This window comes from Lontra canadensis, unplaced genomic scaffold, assembly GCF_010015895.1.
Source record: "Lontra canadensis isolate GAN:19392208 unplaced genomic scaffold, GSC_riverotter_1.0 scaffold2, whole genome shotgun sequence".
NCBI lineage: Eukaryota > Metazoa > Chordata > Mammalia > Carnivora > Mustelidae > Lontra > Lontra canadensis.
In genome coordinates, this window is record NW_022630996.1 from 54,424,341 (window position 1) to 54,445,927 (window position 21,587).

Sequence of the window (21,587 nt, forward strand, 5' to 3'; positions counted from 1 at the left end):
TCAATAATTGATAAAACAACTACTAGAAAGACAGCCAGGATATAGAAATTTAAACAGCACTATCAATCAACTTGAACTTAATAGAAAACTCCAATGTCTGAAGGATACATTTTCTTCTTAAGTGCTGCTGAAACTTTCTTCAATATAAACCATAAATTGGATCATAAGACAAGGCCAAACAAAGGTAATAAACAAACTAGGAAACAAACAGTAACAACATCGAATGAAACAAAATGTGGAAACCGTGCAAAGTAGGTCTTCTTACTACAAATAAATTAGACTTCCATACCATAGATCTGGAAAACCTTCAAATATATGGAGATCATATAGTATGTTTAGAAATAACTTCTAGTTCAAGGAGTAAATCATAAGGGAAATTAAGACTATATTTGAATTGAAAGCAAATAAAACCCAACATATTGAAATGTATGTATTATAGATAAGCAATGCTTAGGAGGAAATTTTTGGTTTTATGTCTTATATCAAAAAATATAAAAGGCCTCAGTAACTTACATAAGGAAATGTCCTGGGTAAGTACCTAAGTAACCCAAGGGCACAGTAACCTAATTATCTGCCTTAAGAAATGAGGGAAAAAGAGCACTTAAACCTAAAGCAAGGAGAAGAAAGAAAATTACAAAATTAGAGTGTAAATCAATGAATTAAAACACAAATTCAATAGAGAAAATTTAAAAAAAGAAAACTATGTTCTGTTGAAAGTTATTTTTTTTTAAGACCTTTAGCTAGACCAAGGAAAAAAGAAGAGACACGAATTCCCGAAGTCAAGGATGAAAGAGGAGAAATCAGTACCAACTCTCTATAAATTTAAAGGATTTTAATTGAATATTATGAACAAATTTTGCTCTTGATTTTAACAGCTTGGATAACATGAATAAATTCCTAGAACACAAGTAACCAAAACTTAGGGAAGAAGAAACTGAAAACCTGGGGAGATCTATAACAAGTAAAGAAATTAAAACTGTAATGAAATATTTTTTTCATAGAGACAATGTCCAGGCCCAGCTGGTGTCAGTAGTGAATACTAAGTGTTTCAAGGAGAAGTCATACAGTCCTTCACAAACTTTGAGAATAGAAGAGGAGGGAACACACCTCAATGTATTAGTGTGAGCTACCCTGATACCAAAGCCAGCTAGCATCACAAGGAACAGCAACAACAAAAAATAAAATCAGTGTTCTTAATGAGTAGCAGGAGAAACCTAAACTGAATCTGAAAATCAAATTCAGTGACATAGATAAAGGATTTACACCCTGACCAAGTGTGATTTATTCCAAGAACACAAGGTGGATTTAACATGAGAAAATCAATTAATACACTATATCGATCATTTAAACGAAATGAAACAGTTAAAGCATGTAGAACAATCATTCAGGAAAATCTAACACCCATTCATAATAAAAACTTTCAACAATCTGAGAATTAATGTCAATTTCCCAATTTAGGCGTGGAAATGGCATTTTTGAAAAAAATCTACTGCTCACATCATACTTCATAGTGAAAGACTGTGTATTTTCTTTCTAAGATCAGTCACAAAGCCAGGATTCCACTTGTATTTAACATCATGCTGGAAGTCTTATCCCTGATAATAGGCAAGATAATAATTATAATAACATCATAATAATAAGACTTTCAGTTTAAAAAGGCAGGAACAAAGAATGTCTACCTGCAGTTAATTTATATACTGAAAAATTTGAAATTTAGAAAACATTTATTAGAAGTTAGGAGTTAAGCAAGATTGTAGGGTATAAAATCAATATGTAAAAATCAACTTGACTTCTCTGTCTTGGCAATGAACAATCTGAAATGAAGTTCAGAAAATGATTCTGCTCACAAGTACATCAGAACCAGTAAAACTCATGTCTAAGTTTAGCCAAATAAGTGCAGTCTGTGCCCTAGAAAGTATAATATATATATATATATTTTTTTTTTTTTTAAGATTTTATTTATTTACTTGACAGAGGGAGCACAAGTAGGCAGAGAAGCAGACAGAGGGAGAGGGAGGAGCAGGCTTCTGCTGAGCAAGGAGCCCAATGCGGGGCTTAATCCCAGAACCCTGATATCATGACCGTAGCTGAAGGCAGACGTTTAACCGAATGAGCCAGATAGGCACCCCAAAATTGAAAATAATTTATGAAGAGCTAAGGAAAAGAAGAGACGTTCCATGTTCATGAATTGGAAGACAGTACCCCCTCACATTGATCAATAGATTGATCGCAATGTCTGTGGAAATCTCAGCAGAGCTGACAACTGCAAAGATCACTGACTGATAAACCCAGGCAAGTTTGTTATGCTGAGATCAGGGTTTTGCTTGAGAACACCTAAAACGTGATGTGGGGGAGGGGGTCTGTCAGGGATGGACATCTCAAAATCCTTGTCTCCAGACTCCTCTGAGTTCCCAAAGCCTTCCCAGCTGGAACACCACTCCCCCACCCCGCCCCCATGAAAAGCAAGCACATCACATCATCTTTCTAGAAGTACATCTCCATTTGTAGAAATGGAGAGGTTGATTCTTAAATAAGGGTGGTTATGCAAAGGACTGTGAATAGGCAAAATGTTCTTGAGAAAGAAAAAGTTGCTGATCTTAAGATTTTTAAATTTCAAAACTTATAAACTGTGGTAGTCAAGATAGGCCTATCTTTATGCTCATACGACATGATCTATATTATAAGGCAGAAATAAACTTTTTCATTTAGGGTCAAATGATTTTTGGTAAAAAGCCTTGACACAATTCAGTAAGAAAAAGAATCCTTTAAATGGTGGTGGGACAATTGGATATCAGTGTGTGAAATATTAAATTTAGAACCTTACTTCATAACCAGGTATATACATTAACCCCAACAGATCAGAGACTTAAACCTTTGTGGCCTCCTCTCCTTTGGTGGCGTGCAAAGACCCACCAAGGAATTTTATGATGCTGTTGTCTCTCTCACCAACACATCGTTTTCGGTGATTAGTGTGCCCTCTGCATGTCCCCTTGGAGGAGCATGATCCATTCTTGGGTCTTCCTTGTCCTTTCATGATGTTTTTATTCCAGCCTGTCCCTTCCTTCACTGTCTGCCTTGATAATTCAGGTGTTTCAGTTTCTGTCAGTGATCTTCCAGGCTTCTAGGAACCACTGGTTTGCGCTGCCCTTTCAGTTCTTGGCAGGGTGTCAAATTCCATCTCCTTGAAGTGTTCTATAAGTTAATAAACTCCTTCTTACCCTATCTTAAGTTCTGGCCTCTCATCAGATACTCTCAAAATCTAGGCCCGTGAATATTCTTCTGGCTCCTACCAGTACATCCTGACTAATTCTTGTAGCTTCTTTTATAATCTTAACAGGCCCAGCATATTCTATGGTGACTTAATGTAACCCTAGTGAGTTATCAGCCTCCAGACCAGAAGAGGGGGTGGAGCCCAGAGCAAGGAAGTCTTGCAGGGAAGATCATGTGCTCGCTTTTCATGGGGGGAGGGGGAGAGGGTTCCGGTTGGAAAGGCTTTGGGAACTCAGAGGAGTCTGGAGACAAAGATTTTGAGACGTCCATCCCCGACAGACCCCTCCCCCTCCTCAGGTTTTAGGTGTTCTCAAGCAGAAAACCCTGATCTCAGCATAACAAACTTGCCTGGGTTTATCAGTCATCTTTGCAGTTGTCAGCTCTTAACTGTTAAATTTCGGGTTTGAACTTTGGCTTTTTTTCGACTCTACTGCAACAGGAGACAGGAGTCTCTCTTTAAGGACTCTTGACCTTCATGTTTAGTTTTCATTAGTTTGTCTAAGGCCAGTACCTTTTTAATTATCTGTAGGACATCAGCCCAACTGGTGATAACTAGTCAATTCTATTGCTTTAAATATGTTGTTCCTCTGTACTTTTCAAATGCCTGAATCATTGTATTGGCCAGGTTGTTTTCTACAGAAACATCCTCTTAAGTCACTCACTGGTGAATTTTTTTTAACAATTTGGGTACTACATTGTATCCAGGACTATTGATGCTCACACATGGCCTAGGATGGGATCCTGAGAAAGATGCGAACCAAATATTGTACATTTTCCACCTGATATTCAGAACAAAGGGTCTCACTATTTGTGGCGTATCCATATTGTTTCCAAACAGGTTTAGTTTTGAGTAAAATGGAGAAACTATGGGACTAATTATCTTTCTGTAAAACTAGCTGAAATTTAGAATCTGCCCCCCTCCACCACACAAACCAGCAAAAACCAATCAACCAAGCAACAAGGGAAATAAAAGAGGTTATAAAGAAAAGGAATTGGAAGAAAAGGTGAATGTTAGGGTCAGCATTGGTAAAGAAAGCAAAATCTGTGGCTCCTTATTACAAAGATCAAAAGTGAAATGGTGGGTGTGGCAAAGAGGGAATTGAAAGAAGCCCCAAATAAATTTTGTCTACCCCAAATCTTGGTCTAGTATGACACCTAGAGGCCACAGTAACAGAATTCCTTTGGGTGATTTTTTTTTTTTTTTAATATGGCAAGATGAGTTTATATAGAAAAAATTATTTAAAGTTTTTATTTCACAGTGGACATTCCTAGATACTTCCCTATAACCCCCGATCGGTTAGCAGTTTCATGTATATTCCTTCATTTACATGTGTAGATATGTACTCATCCTCACTCTCTGGAGTTTGGAAATGACAACAGAAATAATAAAGACAGACGAAAGGACACCACTTGAGGGGTGATAGGTTCAGCATTGTCTCATTTCTAAACATTAAAAAAATATGCTTTTCATTTTTCATCCACTGGTTTGGAAAACTTTTGTAGCCCTGGCTCATTAATACTTGAACGATTCTTCATGAAAAATGATGAACGATTTACTTCATGGCAGGCTGTACAGATGGTCAATTTAATCTGCATCCCTGAGACTTCTCATGACTAAATTTTGACATCATGTCATTAAACATTTGTGTATTATTTATATCATATTCTAGAAAACAAAGATTGCTATGTCTTGCTATATCTTGCCGTCCATCAGTTTTACTGATAGGATTTATCCAACTGGACACGATAGCTCTCACAAAGGAACATGTATCTGAATATATATTTCACATTTGTCTCCTCAGAGAACCATATTTTTTTTGTCCTCAAGTGCAATAAAGACATTGTTATAGAACAGAGATGTGGCAGTTGTGGAGACAAACGCTTATGTGACTCAGTTTCTGTAACCTTGTCCAGAGATGTCTTTACCGCTAACTGATGGGGCATATGTATGTGTTTGTGTGTGACCCTTAAGCCTCGTATAAATTGAAATTGTTGGCTATTTTCAAACATCGCTGCAGAACACTCACCCTAGTCGTGTATTTTAAATTGCAGTAAATTTTTGACTTCGAAGTGGTTCCTGGCTCTTAATACATAATGCTTGAACTTGTAGCTATAATGTTTAAACTCTTGACCAGATGAGTAATTACTGTACAATCATGGATGAATATAAACATCAGACTCTTAAATTTTCTTTTGACAGTAAGCTATTAAGTATAGCATCTGATGGCTTCTTGAAGGGCTAATTACCCTGCACATTAAATTGTGCTAACTTGACTCTTTAGATTCTCTGTCTTCTGTTATATAATGAGTTTCTACTTGGTGAATTGGTTTGGGACTCCCTAAGAATGCTTAAATTGGGCTGTTATGAACACAGCACTTCAGTTTGAAATCTTCCTTGCCCTGGAGTTGGAGGGTTTCAGGGCAAACCGGAAAGGTCCTGACAGGAGCTGAGAAAGAAACACAGCCAGGATAGGAGAGCAGTGCCATTGCGGAGGGATCCTTAGGAGTTTGCCCTAAAAGGACAGAACTGAGGAAACCATGGCAGGTTCTATGTTCTTCTTTGGTCTAACTGTTGAAACAAATGCTCCTTTAGGGAACCATACATTTGTTAAGATCAGGCTTCCTTTGTATCCTTTATCAATCTATAATCTTTTCATTGTCTCCCCCCCCCCTTTTTAAACCAGTAAAGGAATAGTAATCCACACTAGTTTATCTCTCTTAATCACAGACTCACAGAGCTAGGACTCTCTGAGCTTTTAATTCCCTCTTAGAGGCCTGAGTGGAAAGTAAACAAAGACCAAATTTGCAACCTTACACATTGCTAATTTCCTCTGATGTCAGAATACTTAAACAGGCAGGACCTGGGAATTATTTGATCAAACCTGCTTTTAATCTAATGCATGCATAAGGGCTGTGTCTGGAATGATCTGCAAAACGGCAGACGTCCCAAGAGAGCTTTATGGAAGGTTTCCTCTTTCAGAAACGGTAGTTTCCTCATTTTAAGCTCTTGAGTTGGCTGTGCTGTTGGAGTAAAGTCATGAAGAGTAGTTTTCCTGCTTTGTAAATTTTATTTGGCCAAGTATTGCTGACCGGATGTGGATAGTTTTCTTTGGCTTTCTGCTTGCTGACTTTTTAATTGGCTACATGCCTTATTATTTTAGCTTTACTAGAAAATGAATTAATAAAAGGTTATTATTGAGGGAAAGAGAGAAAGAGAGAAAGGGCAAAGCATTATCTGATTTCTCACACATTCTTTTATTGTGTATGGTTTAAAGAAAGTAAAAACACAACAAAAGACTCCAAAACATTAGATTATTTAGATTCTGAAAGGCATTTTTCTACAGCAGGAGTTCAGAGAAATTAGTGTCCAGGATTTTTAAGTAAAGAGTGTACTAATTTGGAGATACCTAAGTAATGAAAACTCATTTTTCCCTTTAATTTTACTCACAACTGTGTGGGTATTTAAAGGAGCATATTTTTTTGACAGAAGTAGATAAAGGGATAGCACTTTTATTTACTGTGTGTTTGAAATAAAATTCTACGATTAGTTTTTGTAAAATTTTATCCACGTAACTAGCTAATAAAGTCCTATTTCAATTTTAAAGACCTTAAAAGACAATGTACTTCGATTTGTCCCAGTAGGATCCGTACTGTTCATATTTCTATTGAGAACAGATTATGTTAAAAAGAAACCCAACGTTTAGGAAGGTGTTCAAATGCATTTCAACAGCAAGTAAACAACTCCGCTCTTCTACTATGTTTTTCACAACCTGATCATAAATACTGCTCCCCACATAAAGTAATTCAGAAGCCATCGCTTAAAAATAAATTATAAACACTGATGCTTTGTGTAAATACACACTAAGAACAGCATGCCACTAGATCCAACGCGTGACTCCTTGGATGACGATGAATTTCAATGCCTGTTATTTGTCATGCCGAAGCCTGTCGGGTGATGATTCTTTTTATTGGTGTATCCTTCCAAACATATTTCATCGCACCATGTGCAAGGGAGTTCTTTGGGCGGGCGTGTTGGATCGAGGTGCCCCCTCTCCCCTCCGCTCCTTCCTTCCTTGCCCTGGCGCTCTCGCCGCCTCCTGCCTCCAGCCCCCTTTGCTCCTTTTCGGCTCACGCCCCCCTCCTCTCCCTCCAGCTGGCGACGACTGGGTTGCGCTGCCTCCCAGACCTCCAGGACCTGCTCAGTCAGCTGGGGCCCCCTGCGGACGGCTGCCTCCCTCTCCGCTAGGACCTGCCACTCTGCGCGGAATGGCAGCCGCAGCAGCATCCCCGCCAGCGGCGGTGGCGGCTGCAGCCACGGCCACCGCGGACGCTATTGTTCCCTGGTGTTAAACGCGCTTTCCCTCCTTTTCATCTGAAACGAACAATAGCAGGAAAGAGCTTTGCTTTCTGTACTCCTTGGGAAGACGGTGTGAGGGCAAAGAGAAATTCCCTGCCAACCGCGTTCCGGATCCGGACCCTGGAGCGGCTGCGGGCGGCATGGGGCTGCCAGCGAGGCGCTCTGCGTCCCGGAGCCCGGGCGCTGCGGGCCCGCGCCGGGGGGTCCTGCAGCTGCTGCCGCTGCTCCTGCTGCTGCTGCTGCGCCCGGGAGCCTGCGGGGCTGCGGCTCAGGGCGAGGCGGAGGCACCCACCTTGTATCTGTGGAAGACGGGTAAGTGGGACAGAGTTCTCCCTTCTTCGCAGCTTCGCGTCCGGGTCCATGTTACAAAACTGCTGGGCTTCAGGAGGGGCCCCTGCGCCCCTTGAGAGCCTGGGTGTCCTGCGACCTTAAGGGGAAAAGTATGATTACTAGGAAGCAAATTAGGTCATGTCCGATGCTATTAGGAAAGAAAAACCTAACAATTGAGAGGCATTAGTGAGTCACCGGAATGATATTTCTCTCGCAGCTCTGTGGTTAATGAGGACAACCAACACCGCACTTTCATAACGAAGTGCATTTTTAACCTCTGGATTTTTGTTCTACTAGGAGTTTCTTGAATATATTTCCAGCAAAGAATGGGCACACAGCTTAGAGCCGGTCTTTATTCTGTCTTGCAGTTTGCTCAATGCCATGATATATGTGGGTATGGAGTTGAATTTGTTAAGTATAGCTTTGTGATATGTGGGACACGTGGAAACAAGCCAAGCCAGGGTAGTTCTAACAGTTAAAGGCGAATGGGGCTCCACCGAGCTCGCGGAGAGGGTATAAAGACCACTTTTTAACGAATGAATTGCGCGATTTTTTTTTTCCCAAAGTGCACAATTGTAAGAATGTTTAGGTTTAAACTTTTCTTGCCTTGAGAATTGTTCTGCTTTGTTTCCAACCAACTAACAAAAGCAGCAACTAATAGTGCCTCAGAACCTCCAGGCAAAGTGCTGACTAGAGGTCCTGGTGGGACAGTGACAGGCAGGAAAACAATACCAAGTGAGGAATTACTCCCTTTTCTCCAGTGGCTCTTCTCCACCCCCCCCCCCCCCCCCCCCCCCCGCCAAGGATGAGGAGGATTCTTCAGCAGACCTGAAACTTGGCATGTTCATAGGAATGAAGTGAGAAGAATTATTCCTATTGCTTAGGGGTAAGGATATATTAAGAGTCTCTTGGCAATGCCTAAACATTAAGAGAAGGCAGCAATAGAAGGGAGGGAAAAGATGTATTTGTTATGGGATTGTAAACAAGTTACAGAATGGATCTCTTTCCTGGCTTCAACTGTCTGTAGCCCCCTGCTGCAAACAGATTAATTTGCTCTACAATTACACTGATATTCTGAAATTTTAAAGAAGTAGCATCTATCTGGCAACTTAGCAGCTTGAACAGCAATTTATTACAAGACAAAGTACCTAATTTGTCTCCACATGTTGCAAGAAAAATCACACACACTTTTAGAAAAGCCATTTGGAATGTTAGCATTAGCCATTCTTGTTAACACTTGGAGTTTAAATATTAGTTGATTGGTGGATGCAGATGAAATCATATTAATTTGTCTCAGCTTAAAACAAAGAGTTGAAGACCTGCTCTGATTTAGCTAAACCCATGATCTTGCTTTTCAAAAGCTTGGTCATCACAACAAACAGTAATCAAACTATAATTTACCATTAAATGGTATTATTTGAATGCTTGGTAAGAGCTTCTCAGGTAAGTGTTGGGCGAAATAGTACTTGGCTTGGTTGAAATTTGTGCTATTAAAGTAAGAAAAGCCCAGCAGTAATTCAGATCGAAGAAGAGTCTAGGCAGTATTCACTGTGCAGCATCTGAGGTGCCAATATATGTCAACATAAATGTCATGGTGGGAACACAAGCCAATAAACTGTTTAAAATAGTGGAAAACTCTCAGGAGCAAGGGTATGGAGACCTTGGTTCTGGTGCCAGTTCCAGCTCTTGCTAGTTATAGGAAGGTTGGCAGTTAACTTTTGACCCCTAGTTTTCTCAGCAGCATATAAATGTGATGATACTTTCTTCAGACTATTCACAGTATTATGAAGATTGAATGAGTGAGTTATGAGAAAGTGATCTGTACATTTCAAAGTCATGTGCGTGTGCAAATATCAACTAGCATGGTGAGGATGATAATGACAGCCCTCTGATGGTGGTCCTTGGTTTGGTGGAAAACAATGAAATAAGTTGGAGAGAAAAATAACGACCTCTTTATTTTTTTTTTTCCGGGGGTGAAGGAAAAATCTCTTTATTTGTATAAAGAGATCGAGAGTTGTTATCAGAAGAACAAGGGAATATTTAAAGGAGAGGGATATACTGGAAATGAAAATGTAGAGATGAAAGAATCGTAAGTGTGTATCACTTGATGAAACTAAAGAGTCAGGAAGAGAATTGGGAGAGAAAATGAGGTGAGACCATCCAGGATGTCTATTTCAGTGGAATACACTTGGTCTTCGTACAGCATATTATAGGGAGTCACACTATTGGTCAGATCATTGAATTGCAGGGATGTAGTAAAAGGTTTACTGGAAGAGGAGCTCGAGTTCCTAGACAGGAACTCTAACTTTGTATCTATCGCTAACAAGCTACAGAGCATTGGCAAAGTCATTTAATGACTTTGGTTCTTCGTTTTAGATTTCGTAATATTCATTGGTTAGAAAAGATGATATCTAAGGGCCTTTCATTGATGTTTGATATGCTTGATATGTATGTATACATATGCACATACTTACACCATAAATATACGTATGCATATGTATATATAGTTTATTAACCAGTGTGTATACATGTAATATATATGCATATGATACATAAGGTCTATAATACATGATATGTGATATCTAATGTATAGAATATGAAAATTTAAAGTGTACATTATATGAAAGTTTTTTCAAGTCAACTCAAAACAAGGAGTTATGAGGACTTATTGTATGCGTTACAGGAAGTCAGTGAGGTAGAGGCTGACTAGGATATTGTCATCCCTTCCTTCCAAGAAATTCACAACTGAACAATACTGTAAATACCCAACAGTTAAAACCTGGTGGTGCCATACTCATGAACAAAACACTAGGACAACAGGGATGTTGTGTAGCTGATAAAGGGGGTTGTGGAGAATTTTAAAGAGGAGTTAATGTTGATTGGGGTTTTGAAGGGCGAGAGCTGAATTTTTTTTTCTCTGGGAGGCATGGAGGTACACTGGAAACAGAAGGAAGAGAGCAAATGAAAATGGAAGGCACAACAACATTCTTAGGTTTTCAAAGTACTGCAACTCAGGTCTAGGATCTTTGGTGGGAATGAATGGGTATAATGCCAATTTGATGGGTTGGGAAAGATTGTAAGAAAACATTCAAACTTTGGTAAAGAGTCTGGAGCTTAACCTCTAGGCAAGTGGAAACTGTTGGAAAGCTTTGCACAGAGGATTGACAAATTCTTTGTCCAGGACAGAGAGAGAAGTGAAGAGGCTGGGAGGTGGGTAAGGAGAGGGACTGAGAGGCAAAGGGGAATAGATGTGAAGAGTGAGTAGAGGCAGGCTGGGGGTCACACTACAGAAAGTATTATTCTGCTTTAGGGTGTAGGAAGCTCTTTGCCAAGGAGAGGAGGAACTCATCCCATGAAGATCTCCATCATATCTGCACCCAGTTACTTAAAACCAAGAATGTGAAAGATGAGCAGGTTTCCTGGGGTTAGAGAAGAATATCAATTTAATTTAGCTATGCTAAACTTGAGGTAGTAATCCATTCAGATGAATAAATCTAATGGGAAAACTAGTGATTGGATGGATAGCTTAGGAGAAAGAGGCTGAAAGTGTAGGCTTGGAACTGAGCATGGTAGTTGGAGGGATCCTTAAAAGAAGAAAAATACTGAAAAGAAGGGCCAGGATACTTCACAGAGAATATTGAAATTGAAAGGGCCACTGTCAGGGAGAGACAAGTGGAAGAGTCAGAGAAGGTATGGTCAGAAAAGGTCTGAGTAAAGTGGCAATATGCGCTAATGGAACATGTTTTATGAAGGAGATGGTGGCAAAAAGTGAAACACTTCTGAAAGACTGGAAAGGAATTAAGAAATATTTCAGAAATGATCAAGTAAAAGGGAGAATTGATAAGATACCTAACAGTGTTTTGGGAAAGGATGTTTTAACTGGATTGGTGGAGCTATAAACCTATTTGAATAATAAACAAGATAATGGAAAATGTATAATATTGATAAAGTGAAATAACTCAGAGATATTTAAATCAGTACTCTGCTGTTTTTTAATAGTTAAAACCCCAGAATATAAGATATTTAAAATATTTATTAAAATACAAAAGTTAAATGTTTTAACACTTCTTTGTCACATTTATTTGAAAGGTAACTTGTCTTTGTGTGAATAGTTGAAAAACTTATTTCATACACCCAGAGGTAAAGCACTTATTATTGGAAGATAGTTACTGATAAGTGCTTTTCATTCTTTAATATTCTAGAGTATGGAATTTTTTCACTAATAATTATGGCTAATAATATTCACCTGGCAATTCTAAATTGAGATTATCAATGCATTGAATAAAATGTGATGGACTAACAGGACAGAAAATAGTGAATACCTCCACTTCTATCAATTTCTGTCACAGACATATTTTCAGAAAGGTCTTAATGAAGTAATTAGATTTATTATTTTTTAATTGATGTATAATTGATGTGTAGTGTTACATTAGTTTCAGGTGTATAATATAGTGATTTGACAGATTTATACATTAAGCTATGCTCAACACAAGTGTAGCTACCATCTGTACCACATGCCATTACGATACCATTGACTATACTTCCCATGCTGTACCTTTTATTCTCGTGATGTTTTCATTCCAGAACTAGAAGCCTGTATCTCCCACTCTCCTTCACCATTTTGTCCATACATTTACCCCCTCCCTTCTGGCAACCATCGTTTTGTTCTCTGTATTTATGTGTCTGTTTTTGCTTTCTGTTTTTGTTTATTCACTTGTTTTGTTTTTTTAGATTTCACATATAAGTGAAATCATAGGGTATTTGTCTTTCTCTGTCTGACTTATTTCACTTAGCATATTACCTTCTAGGTCCATCCGTGTTTTGGCATATGGCAAGATCTCATCCTTTTTTATGGCTCAGTAATATTCCATTATGTGTGTGTCTATATACACATACATATGCATACACACCTACACACACCTTCTTTATTTATAGACACTTAAGTTGCTCCCATCTTTTGGGTATTGTAAATAATGCTGCAGTAAACACAGGGATTCCTATCTGATTTAATGTTACTGTATTCTTTGGGTAAATACCCAGTAGTGGAGTTGCCAGATCATATGGTAGTTCTATTTTTAATTTTTTGAAGAATCTCCGTACTGTTTTCCACAGTAGCTACACCAATTTAGATTTCCACCAACAGTGCATAAGGGTTCCTTTTTATCTCCCTTCTCACTACTACTCATTTTTTCTTGTCTTTTTGATTCTGGCCATTTTGTCAGGTATAAAATGGCATCTCATTGTAGTTTTGATTTGCATTTCCTTGATGATTAGTGGTTTTGAGCATCTTTTCATGTGTCTGCTATTTTGATAAGTCTTTGGAAAAATCTTTATTCAGGTTTTCTGCCCATTTTAATCAGTTATTTGTGGGTTTTTGGTGTTGAGTTATGTAAGTTCTGTATGTATTTTGGTTATTAACTTCTTATCAGATGTATCATTTGCAAATACCTTCTGTGATTCAAAGGTTGGCTTTTCATTTTGCTGATGATTTCCTTCACTATGCAAAAGATTTTAATTCTGGTATAACCCCAAATTGAGTTAATTTTTATAACAGTGAAATTACATTGAAATGCAAGAAATAAGTATACACTAGCCCTTGTTCAGAATTCAGGGGATTAGGATATTTATAGGTGTGTGTTTTTCCTCAAGGAGATTACTTCTCACATTAGTCACTTTTGAAGTAAGTTCATCCAATACAAGGCAATACTTTAAACAGCAATCACTGTGTCCTTTACATGGTTAATTGTATGTAAAGTAATCCCTTACTTCTTCAATATAAAATAAAAATAAGTATTATCCTTTTATTTTCTTTCATGTACTTGTCCTAATATAAAATATTCTGTAATGCATCTGAATCCTACCATTCATTAAATAAGAAAGGAGAGAGGTATGTCATTCCAGGTAGTAGTAACATCAGGGTTGCATTATCCTAATAAATGTTCTTTACTTCAGTTATACTTAATTTGGAATGTAGTTTGCTCATTAAATGAAAGATAGGGACGGAGCAGAGTGGACAGAGTATGGGCATCAGTGTCAACGCAGAGTAACATGGATCACAGTGTTGTATTTTATCAATATTATCAAATTAGTTCATCTCCCTGAATCTTTTTCTTTCATCTCTAATATGGATAAATAATATGTTTTATATAGAGGTTTTCTGAGGTTTAATTAAATATGGTAGCATATGGAATGTTCTAGTGCAGTGTTTGATATATATGGGAACTTTGGTGAATGACAGTTTTTATTATTGCTGTTATTCTGTTGTGTAATACAATGGTTATTTAATTATAGCGACTGGAGCAAGTGCAGTAATGTGCTTTCTTGAAATCATTTTTTTTTTGGTAAATACAATAGAAATTACATATTGATACATTTATAATGTTAGATACTCCAACAAATTATAAGGGAGGCAGCATTGGGGAATGGAAAGAACACAAACTTTGGAATCAGAAACTGTTGTTTAAATCTGCCTCTACCTAACTGGTCAAGTTACTTAAACTCTGATTTTGTTTTTTCACCTTAAAATGGTGACAGAAATTCTGAAGTGTGAGGCCATTTGCAAAGTTTTAACAGGTAGCAAATAGAAAGTGTCTAGTACACTGTCCTAAATATAGTAGATATTCAGAAAATGTTCTCCTCCCATTCTTTTATATTTCCTGCCCTAAAAATGACATAACAAGCAGGAATTTTATAGATTCAACACGTTTACCTGTCTTTTCCAACCAAGGGGCTCCATGAAAAATGAATAAAACAAGTCTAGGAATCTCATCTTTCTTATTAGTTTGACACTTAAATGTAGACAGCATGGACCAAATACCATAAAAATATTTTGAGCAGCAAGTTCATAGTGAATTATATAAATAGAATTTTTTTTTAAGATTTTATTTATTTGACAGAGAAAGATCACAAGTAGGCAGAGAGGCAGGCAGAGAGAGAGATAGAGAGAGGAGGAAGCAGGCTCCCTGCAGAGCAAAGAGCCCAATGCGGGACTCGATCCAGCACCCTGAGATCATGACCTGAGCCGAAGGCAGAGGCTTAACCCACTGAACCACCCAGGCGCCCTATAAATAGAATTTTTATTCTTTATTTTGTGCTGTATTTCAGGGGATTTCTCAAGAATCTGAAATTTTAGGTTCTTGAAATTGTCTTGTCAGCAGTGCCTTCCAAATTAAATGTTTCACAGAATTGGTTTTATGCAATTTTTAATTTTACATATTAGATGATTATTTAAATACATTTTTAAAAACTACTGTGTATATCTTGTTTCCCTGCCCTTCTTTCTTAGCATATATAACACAGTGTTCAAAATTCATTAAGAGTGTATTGATTATTTGCATCAAAAAATGAAAAGCCCAAGTGGTTTTTTGAAGCTTTAATATCTTAACAGACTGTGGCAACTTAGGTCACTCGTTATGCAAATTATAGGTAGCAACCTGGTTTGCAAAATAAGAGAAGTTCCAGTCAGGGCTGAGGTTGAGTGCTATGGAGTATAGCACATACTCAGACTCTTCCCTGCCTATGATTACAATATAAAAACCCAGCCTAATGGCAGTCAGATGAGATACTGACATTCTAACTAGATTATTGGGGAAGCATGGTGTGCTTGAGCTCCTTTTCTAAGGAAATGAAACCTCTTAACCTCTCATGTAAGTCAGATTGGTGACGCTGGACACTGAGATGTCTCTGGGAAGAGGAGAGCAAAGGCTCTGTCTGGTAAATATATAGAACAGGCTCTCTTAGAATTTCAAGAGAGCCTTGGAATTCATAGAAAATCACATTAGAATGGTCCTTAATGAAAGAAAGACTGGGGAAGTGGCATCTGGAAAATATCACAAGAACATCATAGAGTGTGAGTTAGAGGTGCCAATGAGTCATAAGGTAGAGATTTTTTCCATTTTTTTTAATCAGCACTTTATATTTGACACTTTAGAATTCATTAAAATGATGAAAAATAAAGGAATTTGCATTTAATCCTAGGATACACAAGCAATAAGAAAAACAATATTTAGGGGAAGTGATAGAACAATTAACATGTTGGGAAAGAATAGAGGAAACATGGCAGGACTGAAAACAGTGACACTAAAAAGTAATCCATCTACTGCTTCTGATATATAACTGGACCTAACCAAAAGGATGTCCTTTCAACTTCCAGAAGCACTATTGAGCTAACTGATATTTTGCATAGTCTACCAGGTAAAATCATAATCTCTAGGGTATCATTTTTGCTGTACCAAAGTTATGCTATGAGGAAATAAATGAAATAAGGAGATATGGGGGAAAGGCACAAATGTGCTTCTTTATATGGACAGTAATTTTCAAATGACCATGTATGTGGGTAATATTGGAGAGGGGACTCTATAAAGGCCATCAGAGAGAGAGAGAGAGAGTCCATATAGAACTTATTGAGTGATGTCTCTAAATTCAGAAGAAGCTATGCATGGCTATAAAGGCATGGCGAGTTTGTAAGACATAACGGGGAGCAGCACAGCAAGGGAAGAAAGATGAAAACAGGCAAATCATCTTTTAAGAATTAGTTTTAATAGGCTTGATTTTTTAACAGTTGTACGTTTATAAAAAAATTAAGCACAAAGCACAGAGTTGCCATGTATCTCTCATTCTCCCCCCCATTTCTCCCTAATACTGACATCTTGCATCAGTGTGGTACATGTGTATCATTGATGAGCTAATATTCATACACTATTGTACTTAAAATCCATAGTTTATATTAGGCTTCAACTACTCTCATACAGTCTGTGGTTTTGGACAAATACGCAAAGGTATATATGCAGTAATACGTGTATCTGCCATCACAGTATAATACAGAGTAGTTTCACGGCCCGAAAAATCCTCTGTGCTTCACCTATTTGTCCCTCACCCCATTCCTTCATCCTCCCAAATCTCTGGTAACCACTCATCTTTTTACCTTCTTACGTCTCCATGCTTGTTCTGTTTTTGGAATGTCATATAGTTGGAACCATATAGTATGTAGCCTTTTCTTCCACTTACTAATTGTGCATTTAAGTTTCTTCTGTGTCTTTTCATGGCTTGTAATCGCATTTTTTTTTTTATCAGTGAATAATATACTGATTGATGGACATAACAAAGTTGGTTTATCCATTTACATATTGAAGGACATCTCGGTTGCTTCCAAGATGTAAACATCTGTGTGCCAGTTTTTGTGCGGATATGTTTTTGTCTCCGTTGTGTAAATTCCAAGGAGTGCAGTTGCTGGATCATGTGGTAAAGAGAATGTTTAATTTTGTGAGGAAACTGTCTTTCAGAGTCTTTCAGAGCGGCTGTACCATTTGCATTCCCACCACAAATGAAGGGGAGTGGCTGTTGCTCTATGTCTCTGCTGGTGGTGTCGGTATTTTGAATTCTAGCCATTTTAATGCGTGTAGTTGTATCTCACTGTTGTTTGTATTTCCTTTTCTCTGATGACCTATGATGTTGAACATCATCTTTTCATCTGCTTGTCATCTCTTTGTTTTCTCCAGTAAGGGATACACAGTCTTTCCACCTCATGAGTCGCAGCAAGAGCAGGCAGAACCCTCAGGTGACAGTTCACAGCCTCAGTCTAACCTGTGCTGCATGTTTCCACTACTTGTTGCCGTGATGAAAGGATTCCTACTAAAAACAAGTATTTTATAAAGAGAAAGTACACATGGAAATTAAGTAGATAATAAGCCATACATGAAGATGGGTCTACACTTTGTCTTTTGTTCCACCTAGAGGGGAACACCTGGGCACCAAGTTTGGAAGTGGTAACAGTCTCTTGAAGAGGAAGACAATGGTGTGATATAGTCAAGGTTCAATGGAGCCGGCCAGCTTGTGAGATTTTCAGGTGTGCTCTACATGTGCGGGGTCTCTGGCTGACTTGGGTCTAGTGAAGCATGTAGTTGCATATTTGCTTTTCCTTGCTCTTCCCTGGAGGCTGGTGGAAAATTGACGTGCAATATCTTCCTGAACTTCTGGGAAGTGGTGCAAGTCTCATATTCTGAATTCCTGCTAAGTTGACCCGGGAACCAAGTTGTCAAGGCAGCCTCCTGCTTATTAGCTCGCTCCCCCAAACCGTTCCACCAACACAGTGTTGAGCACCCCCAGGATGCGGGGAATAGAAGAGTGGCTCAAAAGTGGATAGTGTGTGTGTGCATAAATACAGTATACTATCCAGGTAGTTAACCTAGCACTCTCTAGAGAGCTTGATGGAAAATTAATTTCCCAAGCAAATGTATGGAGCATGGGCATTGATTGTGTAGTGGGACTCATTTAACTCATGGTGTATGGTGAATGCAGGACTTTCTAATTGTGCCACACTGTCTGGATAAAAAGTTATCCCTTGGGTTGTAATAGCGGTAGCAGTAACAGCACATACTGAGTATTATAAATGGGAGTGTTTGCAAGTTTGTGCTGTAATGTGCCTGCTGAAGAATGGCATTGAACACTTATATTGCCTCTTTGGTTGCTGATTATTTTTCTTTTCTCTCTCAAATTTGGGTTGTACTATTGAAAGATGATTTTTGTTTACTCTTTCCAAACCAGAGAGCTTAACTATGCACATCAGAGGGGTCAGTTACTTCCCCGTGACAGTGAATGAGATTAGTTGAATTGAAGCCGTAGCTTGAAATGAAAGAAGTACTGGTTGCTAAGTAGTAAAATGTGTATTTATGCGCATTTGTGTGTGTAATAAATAAATGAACTTGTGAGCCACATATGAATCTTGACCTCATTTTGTAATTTATTGAGAATGTGAACTCTAATCTCGGCGTCTTTTGTCCCTCAGCCATGCCGTATGTATGATATTAGTTATCTCCCTGTTCACGTGATTTTCAAGGGATCTTGAGACAAAACTGCAGAACACTTCGATGGTGTCTGGCTCGTGTCAGTACTCAGTAGCTGTCATCTTTTACTGTAGGTGTGAACCACAAAGGCCTTCTTGCAGAGCTGGTTTGTCTCTGGATCTGAGTCTTTTTTTCTCTTCATTTTCACTTTTTCCTTGGATCCACACATGCATATCAAGCTTCTCGGTATCCGGCACCGTTCTCTTTGCTCCTGCTGTCAGGACCAGCTCATAGTCACCAAGCCCTCAGCTCTGCTGTCTGCAGAGTTGTTCAAAGTATAGTTTTAAGATACAGAGACATTTTGCCTCAGTGTTTTATTTTTACTTGTGATTGTGCATATTTTTGCCATGCAGGAAGTGCAGGAGGTGTGACTGTTTAAGTGGGTCTGTGCGTCCCAAAATTCCTTTGTGTGGAAACACCTGAGATTATTCTTGGCAAGGCTTCCTTGTTCTGTGATGCTGTGAGTGAGAGGGTGTAGGAAGTGTACAGTGAGTGCTGAGGTATCCTCTCTCACAGTCCTCTTTTCCTCTCCTAAAGTACATATGCCGGTGTGTGTGTGTGTGTGTGTGTCTGTGTGTGTGTATGCGCGAGTGATGTATATGCTCTGCATATGTATATGCATATATGTAAATATCCTACTTATACAACTCCAGATTTCAGTATCCTCTGTAAGAAGCTAAAATGTTTCTCAGCTTGGAGGAGTGCTATTCAACTCTCCTATGGCTATTACAACCTGTTTTAACTGTACATTTTCTAAAGTTTGTGTATAATGTGTGAGCTTCTGATAGAATTGCAGTAATGATTCAGTGCATCATTCTGGGCGTACCCATGCACACACACATGCATCCATGCCTAAATGCATAAATAGCTGTGGCATAGCACGCACGTGCCAGTGGCACAGTCCTGCATGGCTGAATGACTACACAGGACTTCATAACGTGTCCGGCACTATGGATGTTATTATACTACCTCAGATGTTACAGGCATGCCAAAGTGGTGATGTTTAAAAAATGTGCACAAATAGGGATACATTTTGCTAAATATTAATTATAAGCAAAGTTATGTTAACATTTTATTTTGGAAAATTTCATTTCAAACTTTATGTGCATCTCATATAAAAGGCCTTTTAATATTTAAGTGTTGTATTACCTTCCACCAAGTTGCAACTTTAGTTTAAGATCCTTTTATGTCTAACTGTCTTCCTGTGTTTGCCACTTTGGTGCCTGAACAATATCCTCAAACTGCAGTGCCTGCACAAATTTCCAAGAAGTACTTTTCTTCTAAGAGCATCTGTGTGCCAGCATATCCGCGAACATGATTTTTATAAAATACTCGTTGTGTATTGTTTACATTGATTATACTGTCATTAAGGCAGTGCTGGTAACAGACCCAGATGGAATAATGCTATGAACTGTTGTTTTTTTCTAATACGTGGGTTCAGTGTATTGGATGTGGTTTCAACTTACAATATTTTCAACTTAGGATGGATTTTTTGAGGTGTAACCCCATCATAAAGGGAGGAAGGTCTTTACATACATGTGTTTGCGCATAGATTGTGCACACTTATGGAAGCCATATATTTTGTTTTGTACTGCCGGTATTGTATTATATATAACGTATTTTTTTTTTTTCCGGTGGGAAATGTAGTTCACTCAGAGCCACTCCTTCATTGCCACGTCAGGGAATCCAGTCACAGAGTTAGGTGACTTTTTTCTTCATGTTTGTGACGATCAGTTTGCTTATGCAAAACTCCAAGCCCTTAGTGCCTTTTTTGCCACCAAACTTGGTGCTGGAGAGCAAATGCGAATATCACATGGACCCCACTCCTGAAGTTCTCGTTCACGTGTAAATAAGTAATTCTTGTCTAGATAATGTATTGCAAAAATAAGAAACATAAATATATATATGCGGAACAGAGAAAGGGATTACTATTTTGCAGGAGGAGCCTGGAAAGGGAAGATTTCCTAAAACATGAGTTTGACAAATAAACAGCTTACGGAATGGACAAAGGCTGTAGCGAGATGGAATTCTAGACTGAGTGGAGCTGGTATGAAGAAATTAAATGGAATGTGTATTCAGTGACAGTAAGAAGTTCTGAGGCATAGAAAACTGGGGATGAGGTGGGATAGGAAGAAGGCTGAGTGTGAGTATGGAGAGCCCATAGGAGAACAGCGCTGACTGGGACACAGTAAGGAGACTGGCTTTTGTTTGACGTATGAAATCTAGGAGCCCAAGTCCTTTTAGCGGGGTAAAACACAGCAACATATTTGGAAATGTTAAGTCATATGCTAATTGATAAATTTTAGAAGATTGTTAGTTTTGTAAATGAATTACTATAATTCTCCTTGAAAATGTTCTATTAGAAAGCTGTCTTTAGGTAATGATAATTAAACAGAATTATTTCTAAGGTAGAGTTTCCTTTCAGGTGTACATATAAGGGTGAGTTGATGTATTTTTTTTTTTCTCTACAGTTTTGATTAGACCAATGTGCGAAGAGGTAAACCTTACATCTGTGTAGTATATCTCTGGCAGGGTGAGTGACAGAGAACGTGCATGACTGAAATGATGAGGCAGGGTGTAGAGGCTGGTTGTGCTCACTCTTCTTTGTGTAGGTTTGGCTCACCAAAGAAGCAACACCACTCCTTTGCCCTTCTCTGGGGCTGTCATTTGCCGTCATTTAGAGACGGGATTCACTTTTTGAAAAATGTCGTTAGGGAAAACCCTGTTGACCACATACAATATCCAGTGAGTCACAGTCGGATTGTGGGGCGCTAGTTTACAGCCTTTGC

At 38.5% G+C, this 21,587-nt stretch overlaps 1 protein-coding gene across 3 annotated transcripts in view; it reads left to right on the plus strand.

Moving 5' to 3' along the window:
• The first annotated feature begins 7,748 nt into the window (after window positions 1-7,748).
• THSD7A (thrombospondin type 1 domain containing 7A) overlaps window positions 7,749-21,587 on the plus strand; it is a 439,942-nt gene continuing 426,103 nt past the window's right edge. For all 3 annotated transcript variants that reach the window (XM_032874114.1, XM_032874130.1, XM_032874121.1), the window contains exon 1: window positions 7,749-7,939. In XM_032874114.1, the coding sequence (XP_032730005.1) occupies window positions 7,768-7,939 (172 nt within the window). In that variant the 5' untranslated portion in view covers window positions 7,749-7,767. The remainder of the gene's footprint in view (window positions 7,940-21,587) is intronic.